The sequence below is a fragment of the Poecilia latipinna genome, unplaced genomic scaffold (assembly GCF_001443285.1).
Source record: "Poecilia latipinna isolate Pla-1442-1.1 unplaced genomic scaffold, P_latipinna-1.0 Scaffold429, whole genome shotgun sequence".
Classification (NCBI taxonomy): Eukaryota; Metazoa; Chordata; class Actinopteri; order Cyprinodontiformes; family Poeciliidae; genus Poecilia; species Poecilia latipinna.
The window spans coordinates 336,669-356,906 of NW_015113045.1; the positions used below are offsets into that span (position 1 = coordinate 336,669).

The 20,238-nt window shown below is 37.5% G+C and overlaps 2 protein-coding genes across 5 annotated transcripts; one reads left to right on the top strand and one right to left on the bottom strand.

Annotated features, from left to right (window-relative positions):
* Nucleotides 1-14: 14 nt before the first annotated feature.
* Nucleotides 15-16,885, bottom strand: LOC106950932 (NAD-dependent protein deacetylase sirtuin-3). 3 transcript variants are annotated; one of them, XM_015038116.1, is made up of 8 exons: nt 15,570-16,885; nt 3,668-3,890; nt 3,282-3,503; nt 2,882-3,114; nt 1,971-2,071; nt 1,731-1,892; nt 1,440-1,652; nt 15-396 (listed from the first exon to the last, which is right to left on the bottom strand). In XM_015038116.1, exons 2-8 carry the CDS (start codon nt 3,880-3,882, stop codon nt 238-240), a joined length of 1,305 nt encoding a protein of 434 aa, XP_014893602.1. In that variant the 5' UTR covers nt 3,883-3,890; nt 15,570-16,885; the 3' UTR covers nt 15-237. The 3 variants fall into 3 exon arrangements, with proteins under 3 accessions (XP_014893602.1, XP_014893601.1, XP_014893600.1); XM_015038115.1 differs by lacking the exon at nt 15,570-16,885 and adding an exon at nt 10,423-10,675; XM_015038114.1 differs by lacking the exon at nt 15,570-16,885 and adding an exon at nt 10,419-10,674.
* Nucleotides 11,904-18,107, top strand: tmem263 (transmembrane protein 263). 2 transcript variants are annotated; one of them, XM_015038117.1, is made up of 3 exons: nt 11,904-12,157; nt 14,984-15,050; nt 17,201-18,107. In XM_015038117.1, the coding sequence occupies exons 2-3, from the start codon at nt 14,984-14,986 to the stop codon at nt 17,485-17,487; spliced, it is 354 nt and encodes a 117-aa protein (XP_014893603.1). In that variant the 5' UTR covers nt 11,904-12,157; the 3' UTR covers nt 17,488-18,107. The 2 variants fall into 2 exon arrangements, with proteins under 2 accessions (XP_014893603.1, XP_014893604.1); XM_015038118.1 differs by lacking the exon at nt 11,904-12,157 and adding an exon at nt 12,193-12,682.
* The last annotated feature ends 2,131 nt before the right edge of the window (nt 18,108-20,238 follow it).

Genomic DNA, 20,238 nt, shown 5'->3' on the forward strand with positions numbered 1-20,238 from the left:
TATTGAACAGTGCATGATTGAGATAAAACAACTTTATTAGCCTTGGACATATAAAAATCACTTTGGGGAATATTTACTAGTGTTCTGGATGGAAACTAGATTAACCACCTTATATCTACATATAAACAAAACAAACACTTCACATTGACTATGACAGATGTGAAGCAAAACAACCTGCATATTTACAGAGCAGCTGAAATGAATTTCTCCTGAACTGTTGTATTACAGGCTGAGGAGTTATTTGCTTGCTCTGGAAGACGCAGAGCTTTTGCTGTCCGTTTCTGAGTCGGTGTCCTCGCTGCAGCTTCCTTCAGCGCCTGGTCTGGATGTCTGCATGTCTTCAGTCTCTGATGATGATGATGATGATGATCCATTGGTTACCACAGGAGGGATGCCCTGCAAGAAGGACTTCATCTCAAATAATCACATTTATCTCAGTAAACTATATTAAAAAGTGAAACTTATATTGATTAATTATGGATAACATTTATTTGTTACAGTAAAGGCCCATCATTAAGGGGTTTCTAATAAAAAAAATAAAAAAAATTGTTGGCATTTTCCATTAATTTTTGCATTAGAGTGGTTCTGGTGCTGCTTTGAGGAAACACAGGTTGCTTTAATTTAAGCCTTTGGTTGATCTTTATTGTTGGGCATCGGAGCTGAACGATAAATCAATAATATCAATAGATAATGTCTCAGAATTGTCAATATTCAAAATCATCACCTTCCTAAAATAAAGGGTTATGTCAATTTTAGTCAAATGTGACTTTGACCAGAAGAAGAAAAAATATCACCTCATTTAATTGCCAAAAGATGCTTTAGGCCATTATTTTAGGAAGGTAAAGTATTCACTGAGCCGCACAGCATTCTGGGATATGTAGGCAGAGGGAGGCTTTTAGCTGTTCAACTTCACGACTTAAGATTTTCTATGACAACGGTTTTGAAACCTGGTCCCGCTGTCCAGCATGCTTTAGAGCTTGAGAAAAATGCAGTGTGAATGTTTAGGTGAAAACTGCAGAAGCGTTTGAAGTCAACTGAAGCAACAGAATAAAGCAAAATCCTGCAAAACGCAAATAGAAAAAAAAACTGTAGAAAGAAGAGTGAAAACCTTCAGTCAATATCCAAACTACCAACCAAAGACTTTGTAAACAAAGATTTACAAAGCCAAGAGGGGTTAGAAGTAGGGTTTAAATCAGCATTGCATTTAAATAGCTGTACTGAAACACATATATGAGTTCTGTGAGCAGACATTTAATTCACCATTGCTTATTTCTTAGAAACTGAATTCCAGGTTTTTCATTGGCCATAATAATCTAAGTTAACAGAAATAAAACTTGATGTCTATCTGATTGTGCAATCAATCTATTTAAAAGACTTTTGAATTCATTTAATGAAATAAATCAACTTTTTGCTGATGCTGTGTGTCCTGACCAACTCACCGACTTTTCCTGAGTCCTCATCATTTCTTCGATTTCACCGCTCCAGCCAAGGATCTCTGCGAACCTCCTGACCGAGTCTGCCAGATCCCCCAGCTCCATGTGGTCCCCTCTCCGCAGCGGGACCCTCTCGAAGGGGCCCACAGCATGCCGGTTCAGGAGCAGACGAGGCACAGTGGAGCGCACCGTATTCACTAGGCTAGCAAAAGGCTCGATCTGAAAACAAAAAACTTTATTAAAGATCAGACGCTACAGGGATGCGATTCTGATTTTACGAATCAAGTTAAAGCTCACCTTTAAAGAAGTCCCCATGATGATGAGCAGGTCTGCTTTGGGGAAGTCTTTCGTGTGGAGAAAATATTTCTCTGGGAGGTCTTCTCCAAAAAACACAACGTCAGGTTTGACAGTAGCGGCGCAGAAGGAGCAGGTGGGGATGTTGTCAGTCATTATAGCAACCTGCGAAACACAAAAGAAAACATCACAAGGCCGAATAAAGCAGCGGACAGCGTTTGGCAGGTTGTGGACTCGACGTACTTTAGCCTCCTCGGCAGGATACGGCGTGTAGCACAGGTGGCAGGAAGCTGTGGTAAAACTACCGTGGGCCTCCACGAGTTTGTCTTCAGGGATGCCGCACACTGAGGAGAGGAACGGCACTTTAAATTACTGAGACCAAGGCAGAAAATCAAGTCAAGAGACAGGAGAAAGCAGTTCAAATTAATACGTTGTTCTTTTAAAATCACCTTTACTGAGTTATTGTTTTATAAACGAATCTCAGTAGTTTCAAAAAACTACTTCTTCCATAAATTTCCATGTTTATAAAGTCAAAGCAGTGTCTGAACCTCCATATCTCTGAGTCTCTAATGACAGTTTCTATTAATTCATGACAAATTACAACTTAAACTTGAAATGATTAAGAAAATGTGAAACTAATGGTATACATTTTAGCTTTTAAACAAAAAACCTCTTTAATAATGTTTTTAATAATTTATAAACCTGTTTAAATAATGTTGTACATTTATTAATTCAATATATTTAAATGACGCCAAACATAAAAACATTGAATACCTAAAAGGAATTTATTCATCAAGTATGTAAATTATAACTGGTAGTTATAATGAGCTGTATTTCTTAAAGTTCATTTTCATTTTTATGTACCTTATTAAATATATTTACTGAAGTGATGAAGGTCCTAGTTAAAGTTTAGGTACATGAGGTTATGAAATGTTTTGGCTTGAAATATAGAATTAGGGAAAACCACAGACTCTATGAGGAAGAAAGGAAGGAGGAATAAAAGCACAAAAGGACAATTGTGAAAATAAATTGAAAAGAGGAAAGATGGAAAGAAGAATGGAAGGTGGGATGGACAACAAAAGCATAAATGAAGTCTGAGACGGCGTTGGGACGCTGCGGTAGACATTTGGATGTTTGTCTGTGTCCTAACTCGCCTTTCTCCAGCCCATCGATGTTCTGGGTGTACAGCCGGAGCAGCAGACCTTTGTGGTGGAGCATGCGGATGAAGTAGTGGATGTAGTTGGGACGGTGGCAGCCAGGATACAGAGCCTTGGCCAAGGAGAAGAAAGGCTGGGGGTCGTTGGAGAAGTAGTCGATGTTGAAAATGGCCTCAGGGTAAGGGATGTTGTACTTCTCCAGGTTGGCATAGAGACCCGTTCCTGGAGTCCTGGAGACAACGTAGAGCTCTCGTTAAGACATGTCATGGCAGTAATCCAAAGAAACAAAGTACAAATAAAAAACAAGATTAAAAAAAAAAAAACTCCACAGCTGAGACCACACTGACGAGGAGTGAAGTCATTAATCAGAAACAGGAAATAAAGGACAGCTACGGACCGGAAGTCTGGGATGCCGCTGGGCGTGCTGATTCCCGCTCCTACAACCACCAGTATGTTCTTACAGCGGCCCAGTTTCACAAGCCGAGCCACCGACAACAGGCCGCTCCGGGAAGAAGAGGACTTCACCGGGAATGAAGATGGAACGATCTGGTCAGATGTGGACTCAGAGGACGGACAGACCTGCATGGGAACACTGCCAGCTGCGGACATCGTTCCTTTACTGTTGGAAAAACAAAAAGGTCCTGGTGTAATTTACAAAAACACTGACAGGCCTTATTCTTATTTTAGTACCGCGACAAAAATTAAGGGGGAATAAATCCAGTATTACTCCTATTCTGTTAGTTCTACTTTCAAAGCGTGTGGCTGCAGGTAGCATGTTTTCACCTTGCAGAGTCCGGTCTGCTCACACTCATCAGGCTGAGGTCCTGAGCCAGAGCCGAGTCAGGCTGCTTCCTTCGTTGCTTTCCATACGGACCCTGCCACGAGTCCTGGGGTTCTGCAGGTCCTGGATGCCTGGCCTGGGAGCTGGAGCTGCGGGTTGACCTGGTGCCCGGAGGCTGGGGAACTTTTCTATCCCTACTGGACCTGGACCTGTTCATTCCAACACCTGGTAAAACGTAAGAACAACAGGCAGTTCTAGTTTCCATTCAGTTCCTTTATACATTACAGATTCACAACCAATGTTACGTCTAGCTACTTTCACTTTTAAGAAACCCAATTCCCAATTAATATTCAGTTAATCTGAACTCAATCCCGTTCAGATCTGAGTCTACAGTTTATTCAGGAAAGAGACCCAGCTAAAGAAATTAGCACTGCGCTAGTAGAAAACGAGTACAACTTAATGATGGCATCAAAAGCTCTCTTGGTTGATTTGTCCAGAAGAGAAAAACAACTTCACACAAAAGAGTTGGCTTGATATATATCGGATGAAAGGAAAAAATAAATAAAAAATGTTAAAAATCACACACATTTAATCCAAGCAATATCTCTGAGAGTCGTTCTTCTTCAGAGAATAATTTGTTGGACTTCTTAACGTTTGTTCTTCTGTCATTCTGTGCATTTGGTTTTATGTTAGAATTATTATTTGTTGCTTTTTGGGTGAAGAACTTTGTCCAACCACAGCTGTTCTCAAATGTGCTACACAAATAAACTTGATCTGATTCTCACCAAGGAGACAGAGCAACACAAAAAGCAAGAATGCTTTCTATGAGAAAACCCCCCAAAAAGTCTCCTCCAAGAAAAAAAAAAAAAAAAACAGTGAAAATTTATAGCAACAATAGCTCTGCTGCAGCTCAACACATAAGCACCAGGTCAGTAGTACTTTCTATGGAAAGTAAAAACCAAGAGCGCACACAAACAAAATGGCAGGACAATTTATTTCAATGTTTTTGTCTTGGAAAGAAATGCGGCTAAACACACAAGTTCTGATCCAGAAGGCAAAGCAAGACTCAGAGATTACACTTGACATTTTATTTCCCAAACGAACTTGAATTAAAAAGGTTTTTTGACTCACTTTAATAATCTAACAGGCTTATTAGATACAAGATGTTTTCAGTCATTTATTTTTCAGTTGCCATTCCTCCTCTCCCTCCTCTTCCTCGTCTTGTATTTAAAAAGCTGTTACACTGAAATCATCCCGACATCCTTTTCTCCCGAGTCTCTTTACACAGAGGGGAAGCTGAAATGTTTTAAAACTGTCAACAGCCGAACAAAAGCTAATGGCTGCAATATATTTAGCCCCCTCCGCTCCCCATTCTCTCCATAGCTGCTATGCTAATACAGTCCACAGCTGTGGCAGCTTTACTGTTCAGGGAAAGCGGAGCGTAGCGCCGAGAGGTGAAGGGGAGGGATGAGAGTTAAAAACAGGGGTGGGATGAGGAAAAAGAGAGAAGTTGATAAAAGTCAACAAACCCAGCTGGGTGAGCGGGGAAAAGGCGCCCTTACGGCCCCACAATGACGTTGAGAAAACCAGCTGAGGGTGGCGGGGACAGAGGAGATAAATGATACATAGGCGAGCTTCAATAAGGACGGAGCCCTAGGAGGAGGGAGAAGGGTCACCTAAAACTATTCCATGCTTTTAAAGAAAGTCGGAAAGGCTGAGCAATCCGGCAGAGACGACAAAGAAGTGGACAAAAGGGTTTCAACAAATTAAGCTTTCATGAAACAAACTTCCTTCTACATCCACCTTAAAGGAGACAAGCCATAAAAGATCAGAAAAGATTTAGAGTAGGGGTGTACCGATCGTGTTTTTTTTGGCTGATCCCAGATTACCAATCTTAAAAAAAGCCTGAGCTGCAGATTCCGATTTTAGCCGATACTAATATTTTGTCTGAAATGTCGCTAAACACCATAGAAATGGAAGGACCCTAAAAAGTCAAATTTGTCTGATGTGATGAACTAAAAAAGGTGTCATGTATGGAGAACAATAGTCACTGTCTAGTACTAGTTCCATATATCATGATACGATTATCAGCAACATCGGCCAGCCCAAGAGTTTGGTGATTAATTTTGGTGATTAGCGGCTAACAACAGAGATTTGTCAAGAAAACTAAGGCGATGATTAATCTTCTGTTATGATAATGACCTCAAGCACAGAGCAAAGGTGACAAAGCAGACTGGACATATTTGAGTTGTGTGGGCCAGTCAGAGCCTGGACTTGAATACAATTCTCTGGAAAGAGCTAAAATGGCCGTCTACTGACTGTTCCCATTTAGCCTGACAGCTTAAGAAGATCTACAGGTTTGCAAAGCTTGTAGGGACAAACTCAAGAAGACTCGAGGTTGGAATTGCTCCCAAAGACGCTTTAACAACATTTTAACCCAACGCCGATAAAGCTATTTTAGAATAGAAAATCTAGACCAAGTTAAGGGATGTGAAAAGTCTACTAGATAAAAGCCTCAATACTAGAAAACCCTAATTTAATTATATCAAGCTCAGTTTTTAGAAAGTTATTTATTGAGCTTAAAACAGATAAATCTCACGTTTAAGAAATAAAAGAGACAACCATCCCAATTCACTACTTTCATTTAAGGTCCTCAATCTTTTTCCTCCTTTAAGACTGAAGCCCCTGCGTTACTAGAGCCCCCTCCAGCCCCTTCACATCCTACAGAACTATTAAAAACAGTAGGAGGGTGAGGGTCTCTGCTTTTGTCTGGTCTGCTCTCAAAAAGACACTGCTGAGTACAGGCAATAAATCACAGGCCCAGTTATTAAGGTTTCTCACAGATGGTGAGAGCTACCATCACACAGCATCTTAACAGGACAAATACCCTTTCCAAGTATGGTCGCATTTGGATAAGTTGAATTTCTTTTAGTTTGCACGAGCACAAAAGTAATTTTTTTTTTTTTTTGTAAATACAATTGTTCAGAACCTCTGAAATGCTTCCATTTTATTAGATAAATCTCTAAATGTCTGTAGATGCTGTTATTATTCTTTAATGACAAATAAATCCTTGTATAAATGACAAAGGGCATTATGCGGATTTAGAAGCCGCCCCCACCCCCACCCTCCTCCTTGCTTGCCCTTTCACACTACTTGCTCTCGCAGATCTCCCAGATCGAAAATCTGCGTGTCCCATAACAGGACCACCAGGATAGCGGCTGCTCATACGAGGGGATACAGTTATCTAATTAAGAGCGCCTCACAACACTGGGAACACCTCAGTGATCACCTTCAAAACTGCCCCACCCCATCTCCTCCACTAAAAAGTCATGCTGTCTGATAATCCTTTCAAAATGCTGGAGGCTCAGACCAAAGGCTAGAAGCCGGCAAGAAAAGTGGGCAACAAGTTGGTGCTAAAGCAACAAAGACACAGCTAACAGGGTGAAACCGGAGAACACTATGAGCAAATAATGATTTGTTTGCCTAAAAGACATTCAGAAGTATAATTATTAACACTGCATGCAGAGGAAAAAACAATTATTTTAGCAATTGATTACTATTAGCTATTATTCTGACGATTACGTGGTAAGAAAAAAGGAGAAAATGTTCACATCCTGCAGATTTTTCATTTATCCACTTAAGACCTTTTTATTAAAATAGTAGAAAAATATTAAAAGATGCAAAAAACTAATAATTCAATTCCTATTGAGAAAATAAACATTTTATTGCAGAAATTGACGCAGATGAAGCTAAAACTAGGCAAGTGAGAAGTTATGGGTGGAACAGATTTACAGACTTATCTTAAATGCAAAATATATATATTTTTGAACAGGTTTGACTTAAATCACTGCTCTGTGTTGTTCTTTCAGGAAATGGCACATTTTAGAATATGTGTCCTCCAGTTAAGGATTAATCAACTACTAAACTGATTAATCCTTTTAATAAATCAATTCATCACAATTGATTTTATCATACCATCTTTTTATGCAGATGAAATTTAGGAGATGAACAAGTCAGACTTTTAGTGGCCATTAAACCCTTTCGTTTTCTTTTCCCTTTGAAAAACCCCACAGTTTTTAACAGAAATTAAAGAATCACAAGATAATTCCCATTATCCCTCAATGTTATCTGATTTTTATTAAACTCAAAACAAAATTTAAAGAATACGTCATTTGTTGATACCTACAAAAAATTGTTTTCAGTTTTGGTAAATGCAAGCAAATGATGGATGGATGGTCAAGACTGGTTTGACAACTTTTTTTTTTTTTTTTAAATTTTCTGTTGTATGTTTGGCAGAACTTCGCTGGTGGCCTTCACTTTGTAAAGCGCTGAACATTCATGTCATTTTTTAAGGATTATTTTTATTTATTTATTTCGAACATGACAGAAGTATAAAATTACACACATGAACAAGGAAAGCAAAAGACATATTTTTGTACAATACTCTTAACTTGCTCAAAAAGGAGTAGGAAGAAGAAAGAAACTTATGAACTCCTACCCCATAAACTCATACAATATTTTCAGATGAACCCTCATTATTTTGATGGAAAAAAAAAAAAATCATCCTTGTAAGGTCATTACAAGGATGATTTTAGTGTAACTTTACTCAGATTCCACTTTCTGCAACTTGTTGCAGAAAGTTTAAGAGAGATAAACAGCTAAAATGTGGAGCTGGAGTCTGTGAGCCCCGCTCAGCTGCATCTTAAAGCAGGTTTGGCTAAGTTTAATGAGGTGCTTTTCTGCTGCAACCCCAGCATTTAACCCTCCACTCACAGAGGAGTCGAGGACGGCCAACTTTGATCTCCCCTGTACCCCCAGCCCGGGGGACAACGACCAGCAGCCTGGTCGCCATGGAAAGCTCTTCATTACTTTGCTGAAGAGGCAACGGCTCTGTGTTCTCCCTCCCCACCTGCTCACTAATGACATATCACTCTGTGTAGCATCTTTGTTGGCCTCTCTATTGACACAAAGCGCTGAGTCCTAATTTGTGTTAGGATGTTGTTTGCTCACACACAGAGGAAGGTGGGTGGCGGCGGGGTTAAACTGGCCCAGTGGGTCGATGGCCAAGTAATGACTTGTCTTGTTGCCCCTCAAAAGACACACTGGCACTTAATTAATAACATATCAGAAATCAATGTCAATTCTCTGAAGGTATAAGACAAGAGAATAAACTTTTTTTTTTTTTTAGCAAATTCCAACTTTAAGTACGTTTGACCAGTAATTATCCAGTCGATCTTGTTGCAGAAGATAAAGAGTAGAAGTGATGTTTATGATGATATTCTTTAAAAAAAAAAAAAAAAACTACACACTTTTCCTGTTTACCTACAAACATATGTGAAGGGAAAAATCTTCACTTGGAGAATTAAAATGCTGCATTTCTGCAACTAATATGAGTTTTTTTTTTTTAGAAATAAAATGTAAGCAAGCAGTACATGAGTTATTACCAATTAAAATATTCAACCATGTCTCAATATTATAAATGTGTAAAACTTTTCTAGATCCAAAACAAAAACATGCCGAGTGTCTGCAGTGTAAGCCCACACTGACACCTGCTGGTAGTTTAAGGTCATTACATAAAAACTGTTCAATTCTGAGGAAGCCTAACATGAAAAAAAAACACGAAGAACATTTATTCAAATACATAAATAAAACTAACAACTACATAAAGTAATTTACTGACCACACAATGGCCGGCTTGTATTAGATTGTTAGCCATAAGTGAGTTTACTGCTAACTATCAGTTAACTTGCCATCTCTAATGATAAATTCTGGTCGATGTTCACCATTAAATTTAAAAATATTTTATTCATCCCAAAGAGAGCGTTATCGTTGTAGTGCCTTGAATTATTTAAATTTCTTGGGTGGATCATTGTAGGTGGAGACGGCTGGGGGCAAGAAGGAAGGATATAAGGAAGCAAGGACGGAAAAGACACAAAAAGGGCAGAAGAGGCAAAAGGAAGTAAACACAAGGAAGGAAGAGGAAGTACAAAGGAAGGATAGAAGACAAAAAGTGAATGAATACAGGCACAAGAAAAAATATAGGAGGGAGAAAGAAAACATGCATCCAACAAAGATAGTAAAACAGAGGGCAAGAGACAATGAAAGTAAGCCAACATAAAGCAAGGACATGAGGAAGAGAAAAAAAGAATACAAGGAAGGAAGGACAAAAGAAAAACATTGGGGGAAAAAAAAATCGAGAAAACACTAATATTTTTCCATACTTTTGTTTTCTCCATATTTTGGGGGGAATTTCAATTCTTTTCCAAACTACTCTGATAAACCTGCCCCACAAATTAATTTATATTTGTCTGTCTGTGCAGAGACATACAGTTTGTTTGATAATTACCCTTTTTTCAAATGAAGAACTTTTGAAAGCTGCAGTTCAGACCTTCTGTGCTTTGAGTCACTTTAAATTATACAAAAACATGTCGTGTCCTGTCCACAGAGCACATCACAGATTTATTGACAATTCAGCAAACACTTTTAGCTGTAAGGGTATAACTGTAACAGCAAAATGTTTTTGGTCGCCCCTATGAACTGCAGTACAGATAAACAATAAGTATATTTAAGTTAATGCTTAAAAAAACGACAATAAGGAACTGGAGAAAAATCCTATTGAATACAATATTTCACCATTCTTCGGTAAGATGGTGCTGAAATACTTTAAAAAGGTAAACAGGGATTGAAACCTAGACCAATCATAGCTTGTTTTTTTTTTGTTTTTTTTCCCACTGCGGTGTTACAAGGAGTTACCTGCCTGTCTCCAGATTGCTCGACGAGAGATGCAGGCAGACTGAGCTGCTTCAGCCAGAATGCTTTAACAACCAAACGGAAGCTGGCTCAGCGGCTGTGACGCTAAAATCCACAGTGGAACTCCGTCACCTGTGGCGGTCAGGTCAGCAGAATCGGGTTTACTTATTTTAAATTAGTCTGTCTTCCTCTCAGCCACACGCAGAAAAGGAAATCTGCATGGAGTCTAAGTTTTAGGGAGCAGAGGTCTCACTCCGCTTTTTATTCCGTGGACTAAATAAGTCATCAAGAACTAATACAGGCGGGAAACGAGAATGGAGTCACATAACGCAGTGTTTCCGCTTTTAACACCAATTTCCCTGCGTTATTCAAATCTAAAAGAGTGGATATACTTGTTCATGCATGTCATTCTAATTTGATGATAAACTGCTGTTGAATCTTTTGTTAATCTGTTGATCTTTAATAAATAAATAAATAAACAATGATTGCCTTTTAATTCCAGCATGTTGTAAGCTAAGTTTCTATACATAATAGATGCATTTTGTGGTAGATGTAAATGTAAAACATCCTAATAATCGTGTACACTTTGGTTTGGAATAGAATAGAATAGAATAGAATAGAATAGAATAGAATTATCCTTCATTGTCCCGTACAAATTCAGGAAATGTCACATCTGGCTATCCAGATGTGACATTCTTGAAGATGAATTTGACATGTAGAGCTTGCTAAAGGTCATAAAGTGTTTCTGGAGACAATGGGAAACCTTGCTACTGGTGATTTCTGTATCTTATGAGACTGACATATTTATAAGACACATAATGTGATACATAAACTTCAGATTCAGATCTACTAAAGAACAGAAAAAAACATAGCAAGAAAGTAGATTAATCTAAAAACCTTGGTTTGTCCAAGGAATATAGAGTCCTTCAATAATCTACCATCATTTAGATACCTTAGAAGACATAATTTTACTATATTCCTATAATTAAATAAACATCTAAAGGGCAATTTAAAAGTATTTTATATCTCGTTTGGGGATTATTAATGAACCCGATCACATTGTGCCAACCATAGCATTCATGTCTATGGTTCCAATAACCTATCATAGAAACATTGTTACCGAGGGATGGTAGAGACTCATCTCCTTGTAAGAGACGATCTTGACTTGAAGGCCGCAAAAACACCTTAATCGTCACTTCCTCCCTGAGGAAGAGGCGGGGCTGCTGTATTTTGATCAGTTTGGTAACGCGTGAACGATTCAGTTCACTTGAATGGTTTATTTTGTAGCCTCCCGCCAACATTGAGTGACAGTTTGGGTGAGGGTCGGGGGGTGGTCTTTACAGATTATAAACATTTAATCTCCTCATTTGCAACCCCCAAACATCTCTCAGTATGTGTTCAGAATCATTAGTTAAATAAAAAGGAATGCACTTTTTATTAACACACTTTAAAAAGGCATTTATGATCATCTATGTCATAATTTCATGCTTGTGAAGTTCAGCAGATTCAGAGATCCAGTTTGCAGACTGTACCTCTGTGTGTGTGCTTTGTGGGTGGAGATTGAGAACCTCCTCCTAAAAACAGTCAACACCAGCCAGCTTCACTCCCTGCAGCACCTTTGTTATTTCTAAATTTGGGACTACAACATATATTTTTTATATTCATCATTTTATTTACTTAGTCTCACAATCATCCTATAACTCATTGGATTTCTTTTTTCGACTGGCCACCATTACAGCAAGGTAAGTGTTATTTTGGACCGTTAGGGATCAGTTTTGTTAACGAGAGTCAGCCATGAAAACTTGACAACAACCAGTGTTTTTTTTTTTTTCTTTTTCGAAAAACTAAGAGCCATTACGTTATAACCACAGATTCAGGGCGAACTCGGACGTTTATTTCAGTTTCAACAGCGTAAACGGAGGTTGGATGTCGAACGTTATCGTGTAAAACCGTTGAAAAATCCTCGAGCGACGTGACGTACGAGCTAGAAGATTCTACACATTTACGTTAAAGCGCGAGCAATTATAGTGGTTGAAGGCATCGACCACACGCAGAGCGATAATGTGTCTTTAAAGTCCTATAATTTGGGGTAAATTGCGTTAAAAGCCGTCAAACAACGCATATCCTACTCTACGAGAATATGTGTAGAAGTTGACGTTCGTAAAATGTTGCAGGGAGCTAGCATAAATTGTTTTGACTGGGTTTGGTACTTTATTTGGAGGGGTAAACTCGTACCCCATCAGTTAATTCACGACGCAACGTCCTGAGTAAGTTTCCTTTTGTGGTCATCTTTTACAACAATCATCTCTTTAGGTTGTGTTATGAGATTTTAGATGGACGTGTTATTTTGACCTGGGCTTAAATACGGCGGCAGTTATTTAGAGCAGCCTTTTAAAATGCTAATTTTTGCCTTCAGATTTCATATACCTGAAGTTATATGTCCAGGTTTGCAAAATATGTCATCTCTTAATGAGGCAGATTGCATGATTATTGCAGTTCCTTTCATTATCTGTTATTGATGTCAGAAGGGTTGTCAGACTTTTTATGTCTATTTAGTCCATAAAGTGACACCAGTATGTATGGATTCATTACACAAAGAAGAATATATGATCATTTGTAATATATATGGCTGAAGGTTAGTGGAAACCTGAAATTCAGTTTGTACGAGAAACATATTATTACAAAAGAATAATAATTTACAGAAATGTCAGTCTACTGAGAAGCATGTCCATGTAGTGTACACTACATGCAATCAGTTCTCAATCTGGGAATACTGCTTCAGTGCAGCACAAAGATGACTAACCTGTGGTGTTATAAGGCCACATTTCAGAAGCATCTTACCTGGCCTCAGGAAAATGTAGACTGCAATGTCGTTCAGTCATCCAAAATCCTCTCTGCATATAATCACCATGTTTACTTTTCATTTCAGGAAGAGTGAAAAAGCACAAAACCTAACTTGCTTTGTGATATAGTGTGCTTCCACAGATTATGATGAATTGAGGAACAATTTCATCCTCTAATGTTAGTGTATTGTTATATCAAGTCCACAGTCCGCTGCCTATCAGGAATTTTAGAGCATGACATTCTTGACGTGCTTGATTGACCAACAAACTCACCTGATCTAAACCCATAAAGAATTTGTGGTGTGTTGTTGTGAGGACGAAAATGAGCAACACTTGACCCAACTAAACAGAAAGGCTGATGTTAAAGCAACCTGGGCTTCCTTAATAACTACTGAATGTTTACCATCAAACATTGGTTGAATGTATTCTAGTAGAGGCATATATCAGAAATGTGCTTTTGTTTATGTCAAGATAAAATACATATTTAGATATAGTCTAAATACTGCAATGGACCGGTGACCTGTCCAGGGTGAACCACGCCTCTTGCCCGTTGACCGCTAGAGATACCCCTCACAATCTTAATAGGGATACGCATGTAAGATGATGGATATTGTCTAAATATATTAAATATTTTATTATCATTATGTCCATTCATTTTGTTGCCATTAATATGCTGTGAAAGACTGACATTGTGTCAATTTCTTCTACGTAAACTGTAGTAATTGAGTAGTAGTACAAAAATAACTTGCAGATTGTTAGACGTTTATAATCCTGTTGAGATTCACAACTGAAAACTGAATTTCTCAGTGCCTAACTTTTCAATAAAAAAAAAAAAAATAGAATCATGCTAAAGTGAAACTTGGGCATCTTTCAAAATCCATAATTAATTAGTACATTTATTTTATCCCAGCAAAATGACCCCCAAAAGGAGCTTTTGGTCAGTTTGATTTCAATCATCCCATTTGAACATGTTGTTCAGCTTAGTTCTAGACTATAAACAGGTCGGCCTTGTTTTTGGTATTAGTAGCACACCCAAAACACACTCCTTTATTTTCTGACACATTGTGTGCTCAAAGCAGCCTGTTGTGTAGTGCTGACATTCAGCTTCACTTTATTTTATATACTAGTGTCACATTGGACATTTAGTCTGTTCTGGTGAAGGCTTTTGACTGCATATAGTCATGAAAAACAACCTCTTCAAACTCTTAATGTTTTATGTTATTGTAAAAACCTGACAGAATTAGCACAAACTCAGAATAGACAATACTTAAATTATTAACCTTGATTTCTTTATTGAGCAAAGTCAAAATACTAACGTCTGTTTTTATGAAATTTCTGTGAACATTGTCTGACCTTTGGGGGGGATTATAGTGGGATGTTAACTCCTGGAAAAGTCTGAAAGCTCCTAATTGTAAAAAAAAACATAAAATCACTTTTCTTTAGATGGATAAACATAATTTGTTTTCTAATGACCTTATAGCCCGTTCCAAATGTTTTACCTCTAAGGTTTTTGAGGAATAAGTTGTATTTGCTTGTTTTACGGGTAAATATGTAAAACACTTGAATTATTCTATACCATGACTTTAATCAGCACTCTGACAAAGTCCCATTTTTAAAGTAAAACCTGCATATTGAAGAAGATAAAAAATCCCTCCAGCTGTAATCGTCACTGCATACGTGTAACTACTTGAGTCACCTTGGTAATTTTGTTATTTTTGTTCTCAGATGAGTCAGGCCGAGCAGGTGCCTGAGGACATGCCTGCATGCCACACAGATGAGCCAGAAGCTACAGGTAAGCTGAGCTCTAAATCTCCTTTGTCATCTCATAAGACACTCAAGGGCAAGAACATGGTTGAAGTTTTGACTTAAACTGACTTTTTTTAATATTTAATGAAGAAAAAAATAATCAGGCTGGATTTGGTTAAATTAATGTGAAGGCATGCTGAGTCTAAATTACAATGCAGGAATGCAGCCTTGAGAATCACCTAAACCTAATGAACTTCTCTGACATATGTAAGGAGTCATATACGGAAAGGCATGAATAGCATTGAAAAAATATGCAAACACTACAGGACTTGTTTCTGTTATGGAAACATACTTTCTATCGCTGTTCTCCAAGTAAAAGCTCCATCATGTTTCAGAAACTGTGTTCCTTTACCGTGTCAGGCATGAAATAAAACTAAACTTTTCCGCTTTGATTCAGTTTGAATGAGCAAAATTATTTATCTTTTCTAAAATAATGCGAGAGAAATGTTTTTCATGAACATACTCCTCCAAGCCAGAATTTAGCATACAGTGAAATATTTTTTACCTGTGCATTTTAAGTGTGTTTTTGGTCAGTTGTCCAGGGTGTCCTTGTACAAGCGTCACCAGTAGTTTGCTAGAACGTTCATTCATTGCACTTCACAACGGACTACTTCACAGCAGGGTTTGCAAGTTTCCCTCTCTTTCCCTCAAATGTAATAGCAGAGGTGTTCAAAATCAGTTTGAATTTTTTTTCTTTGGTTCAACACACCTGGATCAAATAATGGTTAATTTGCGAGCCTCTCCAGAACTTTGACATCGTGTTGAGGTAGTTGGAGCAGAGGCTCATCTAAACTTTCAGGATACCAGGCCTTGAGTAAAGGAACTGGACACCCATGGACGAGAGTAGAACAGAGTAGAAATGCAGTGCATGTCTTCAACCCTGAAGGCATTTGGAAACTGTAATCTTATTTAGTTGTTGCTGCTGCTTTTAGATCAATAGCCATTTTTCTGACAGGCTTTCCAGGCCGTGTTGGTGAATTGCTTGTTTCATTGTGGATACTGACACTCTCAGCAGCTTCAGCCTCCTGACAAGGTTGTTTGCGTTTGTCCTTTGGGTGGATATGTACATTTGGCACCAAAGCACATTCGTCCTTCCTGAACGGTACAATGGCTGAATATTTCCCTGGTGTTTATACTTCCATATAAATGTTTAAACAGAAGAACGTGGCACTGTCAGGCGGCTGGAATATGTATCCAAGGATGAATCAGACTTGTGGAGGTTCACGCTTCTCTTCCTAATACCTTTGCTGATTTATTTTGCTTTTTTTTTTTTTTTTTTTAAACAAGATGTAACACAAGAAAGCAGTTTGAGGTGTTGCTTTAAAGTACGCCACAAAAAATGCCTCCAATTTGCTCAAATGTCGTAAAGTAAGTTATCAAAAACTAAAAAAAAAACTAAAAAAAACACACAAACTCTTTAACTGGTCTTTCTCAGACTGTTTAAATGTTTAGAGGAAAAACCTCACCAACGCCAGCAGATGGCATGGTGTCCTAAATGATTGTGAGAACTTCACCCTGGACCTGTGCGGTAGCTTTTGAAGCACTGACTCCAGTCTCAATCCAGGTCTGGTGAATATTCCCCAAACTCTTGAATGGGCTTTGATTCACATTTGTCTCAAGGCTGAAATGATCCCTTTTGCTTCTGTGTCTTTCTCCACTATCCTTCTTTATTCCACTCATCTTCTATTCTTGTGAACAGCCAGCCTAATCACCTTCTGGTGTGGCTCACCTTCTTTATATATAGTACATAATATTATTAGCTGCCTGCTGGACAACTGACAAATTAGCAGTCTTCCATATGTTTGTGGAGGCACATTTCAGTTTAAAAAAAATAAAGATTTTATTGTCTTTATCTACTATTATTTTTTTAACAAACAGAATTTAAAGTTTTTAATTAGCTAGCCTGAAAATTAATGAAGCAAACACTTGAAGCATTTCACTGTGTTTATGCTTTTGATTAAATCACTAAACTATTCATTGATATTTTTATTTACGGAGATGCTCTCGTAGTCACAGAGTAAACAATCCGTCTTTCAAAAACAAATTGATCATTAAAGTAAAAGTAATAGTATTTATAACTTTTTTGTCGCTGATTAAACCAATTCACAATATGTTGGTTTTGTTGTTTTAAATCAGATGCCAACAAGGACCACCCACAGACACAGCCGGGGATGTTCGGCAGGTTGGCGGGGGGGTTATATGGAGCCACCAAAGCTACAGTGGGTGGCGTGACTTGGATAGGAGGAAAGAGCCTGGACCTCACCAAGACAGCTGTCTGCACTGTAGCTGCCGTGCCTGTAATGGGAGTGGGGCTGGTGAAGGGGGGAGTGTGTGCCGTGGCTGGCGGCGTGACCGCGGTCGGGTCTGCAGTAGTCAACAAAGTTCCTCTAGGAGGCAGCAAAAAGAAAGATAAGTCAGACTGACATGGAGCAGAGGAGACTGGACACACAGCTCACACTCCTGTTGATGTTTTAACATTTGTAAGCGGGAGAAAAAAGCAACTAAGGACTTAGAGCTGCAGTTTGCAAGTTATGCTGTTGTTGTTTTTGTGTTATTTTTATGTAACTAGAGATACAATTCCACAAATGTTTAATTATGTTTTCAAAATGTGTACATAAAAAGAAAGCAATACAGCACACCTGTTCTCATTCCTTCTGATTCAAGACAATCAATGATGATCTGTGCCTTATAAGGAGTTCTTTACTTTCATCTGGAAATAATTCACTTTCAGCTGGTAAATATTAGAAACACTCTGAGTCTGATTTTCTGATTATTCCTCTTCAGATAAACACACGTACTGACAAATGATCAGATAAATCTGATCAAGGACATGGTAGATAAAGTCCAGTTTTTTAATATAGATTTTTATGGGTTGGTTTATTGTGTTTAACCTGAACATTTTGGTGTCTTCCATTTCAATGTGCATGCTTCTCAGATGTATGGCTTTCTTGTGGTAATCTTCTCACCTTCGTAGAAGATTGTTGTTTTAGACATTTTATTTTTATTATTATTATTATTACTACAATAAATGCATTTTATTACTGTGCAAAGGACTTTTTGTAATTAAATCTTTTCTTATTTGTATGCTTTCCTTTTGTTCTTCTTGTAAAATAAAGCTTCAAAGTTTTTCAAATTAATTTATGGAGGTAATTTTCTTTATTTTAGGTAAAAAAAAAAAACAACAACATATAATTCAAATGATTGAAGTTTCACTGAAAAATTGTATGTTTTAATATTTGGAATGAGATTTAATTTCTTCAGTAATTCAGAACTCGTGTATTAGTTGCAGTAAACTGGTACTCCGGTAGCATTATACTGATTAATTATAGCAATTCACTTGTAGTTGGTGCATAAGAATTGGTTAACTGTGAATTATGTTTTTAAATGAATGTTTATACAGAAAGTATGTTTTTATAAACCATTTTTGAAGCCCTCAAAAACAATACACTAACAATACATAAAAAAAAAAAAAAAAATTCCTGCAGCACAATAAAACATTTTCGGTTTCTGCTTGCTAAAAACCATTCACCTACCAGGCTTACAGTTTGGTAATAACAGCAGAAAACAAAGTTAATGCTCCTGCATACGAAGCACACGCGCCACCCTTCTTCCTCTTTCTTTGCCATGTCGTCCTTCACCACACAATCAAATGCATACCACCAGCCAATGTAGCCAATTCTATCAAAAAAAAAACAACTTAATTTGTAATTATTCAGAAATATTTAGAACTAATCTGATAATAATTAGGATAGGGTATGTGGATGAAAATTTGAAGTGTCCAAATCATCGTAGATTACTTAAGTTCTTGTTTGACCGGTCTGTATATTATGCTTTTCACTTCTGTTTTAGCCTAAGATGGTTCTCAAGCCAAATTACTTTGGAAATGCTGTTTTGTATGTTTTCCTAAATGAAATAAATGTTTTTTTGAATCTCAAATTGTGTTTAAAGAGTTTGTTCAGCGCACTGAAAGGTTAAATGTAAGATTATAAACCAAAGAGGGTCAAATGAAATCTGTAAGAAGCAGAAACAACCCATTAGTCTTCTCAGTTAACTTGATAAACAATTAAGTTCCTGAAAATCCTTCAGTATACAACAGTTACATTTATTATTTCTCTTTGTGGCGCCCTCTGACCTGGGCAGAAAGCCACCTCTGACTGTCCTTGATCTGTCCCAGTGTCTTCTGTTGACTCTTTGGGTCACAGTAACCTTTTAAAAGTCAGATCCGCGGGTTTTGTTTGCTCCTAAATGTTTATTTTGTTCAGTCACAGTAGCAAGAATATTGATCCCCCTGCCTCTAACTTATGTGTGAAATAGTTTTTTTCAATGTATATATATAAAACATTTTGTAGCAATTCTTCTGTCTTCAACTTTTGTTACATTTTGTTTTATTGGATTTATCAATTTGATTTATTATACAGAGATTTTAAGGGGTGGACCACCTCAAAGTAGTGCATGATTGTGAAGTGAAAGAAAAAGAGTGGTTTTCAAATTAAAGTCTGAAAAGTGTGGGGCTCATGTTGATTAACTGTATACTCAAAAATAAAACCCAGTGCAATTCATTTCTTTTAGAAGTCACATAATCCGTAAATAGAGTCCACCCGTGTGTAATTTAAACTCTGTAAATCCAACTTTCTGTGAAAGTCTCAGGTTTGTTATGACTGGATGTCGTACATGTGAGCTCATAAACATATTTGTGATCTAGATTCCCATAACACACATACAAAATATTATGTTTTGCATATAGATAGATAAAGATCATATCTTTATCAAGGCACATTTTAGCATAAATATCATTAACCTGTTTTTATTCATCAATATTACAAGCTTGTGATTTTTTTATTTGTTTTACATTTTAATTCATGCAGTTTGTCAACAGAAGTTTTAAACGATTACTTTTTAAACTTGGGGTGCTCCTGCAATGCAGTTTGGTTTTTCCATGCTTGATATATTTGGAGAATTCATACAACAATTCAAATTCGTACAATGAAACCATTAAATACAATTTTAAAGATGTTGTAATGTATACAGCGGTGCTTATACATTTATGTTACAGACTGTCAGTGAACGCACCAGAGAAAAGACTGAGATTCAAGTGCGCACGTGTGTCGTAGAGAACGGATAACATCCATAGACGGATTGTAACCATGTATTGCTGTATGAGAAGCATTTCGTAT

Coding starts and splice junctions, on each gene's coding strand:
- LOC106950932 (XM_015038116.1), bottom strand. CDS start 3,882: ATGAACAGGTCCAGGTCCAGTAGGGATAGAAAAGTTCCCCAGCCTCCG. Junction 1,653..1,730: donor TCATGGGGACTTCTTTAAAG/GTGAGCTTTAAC, acceptor TTTTGTTTTCAG/ATCGAGCCTTTTGCTAGCCT. Junction 397..1,439: donor TGAGGACTCAGGAAAAGTCG/GTGAGTTGGTCA, acceptor TCCTTCTTGCAG/GGCATCCCTCCTGTGGTAAC.
- tmem263 (XM_015038117.1), top strand. CDS start 14,984: ATGAGTCAGGCCGAGCAGGTGCCTGAGGACATGCCTGCATGCCACACA. Junction 15,051..17,200: donor AGATGAGCCAGAAGCTACAG/GTAAGCTGAGCT, acceptor GTTTTAAATCAG/ATGCCAACAAGGACCACCCA.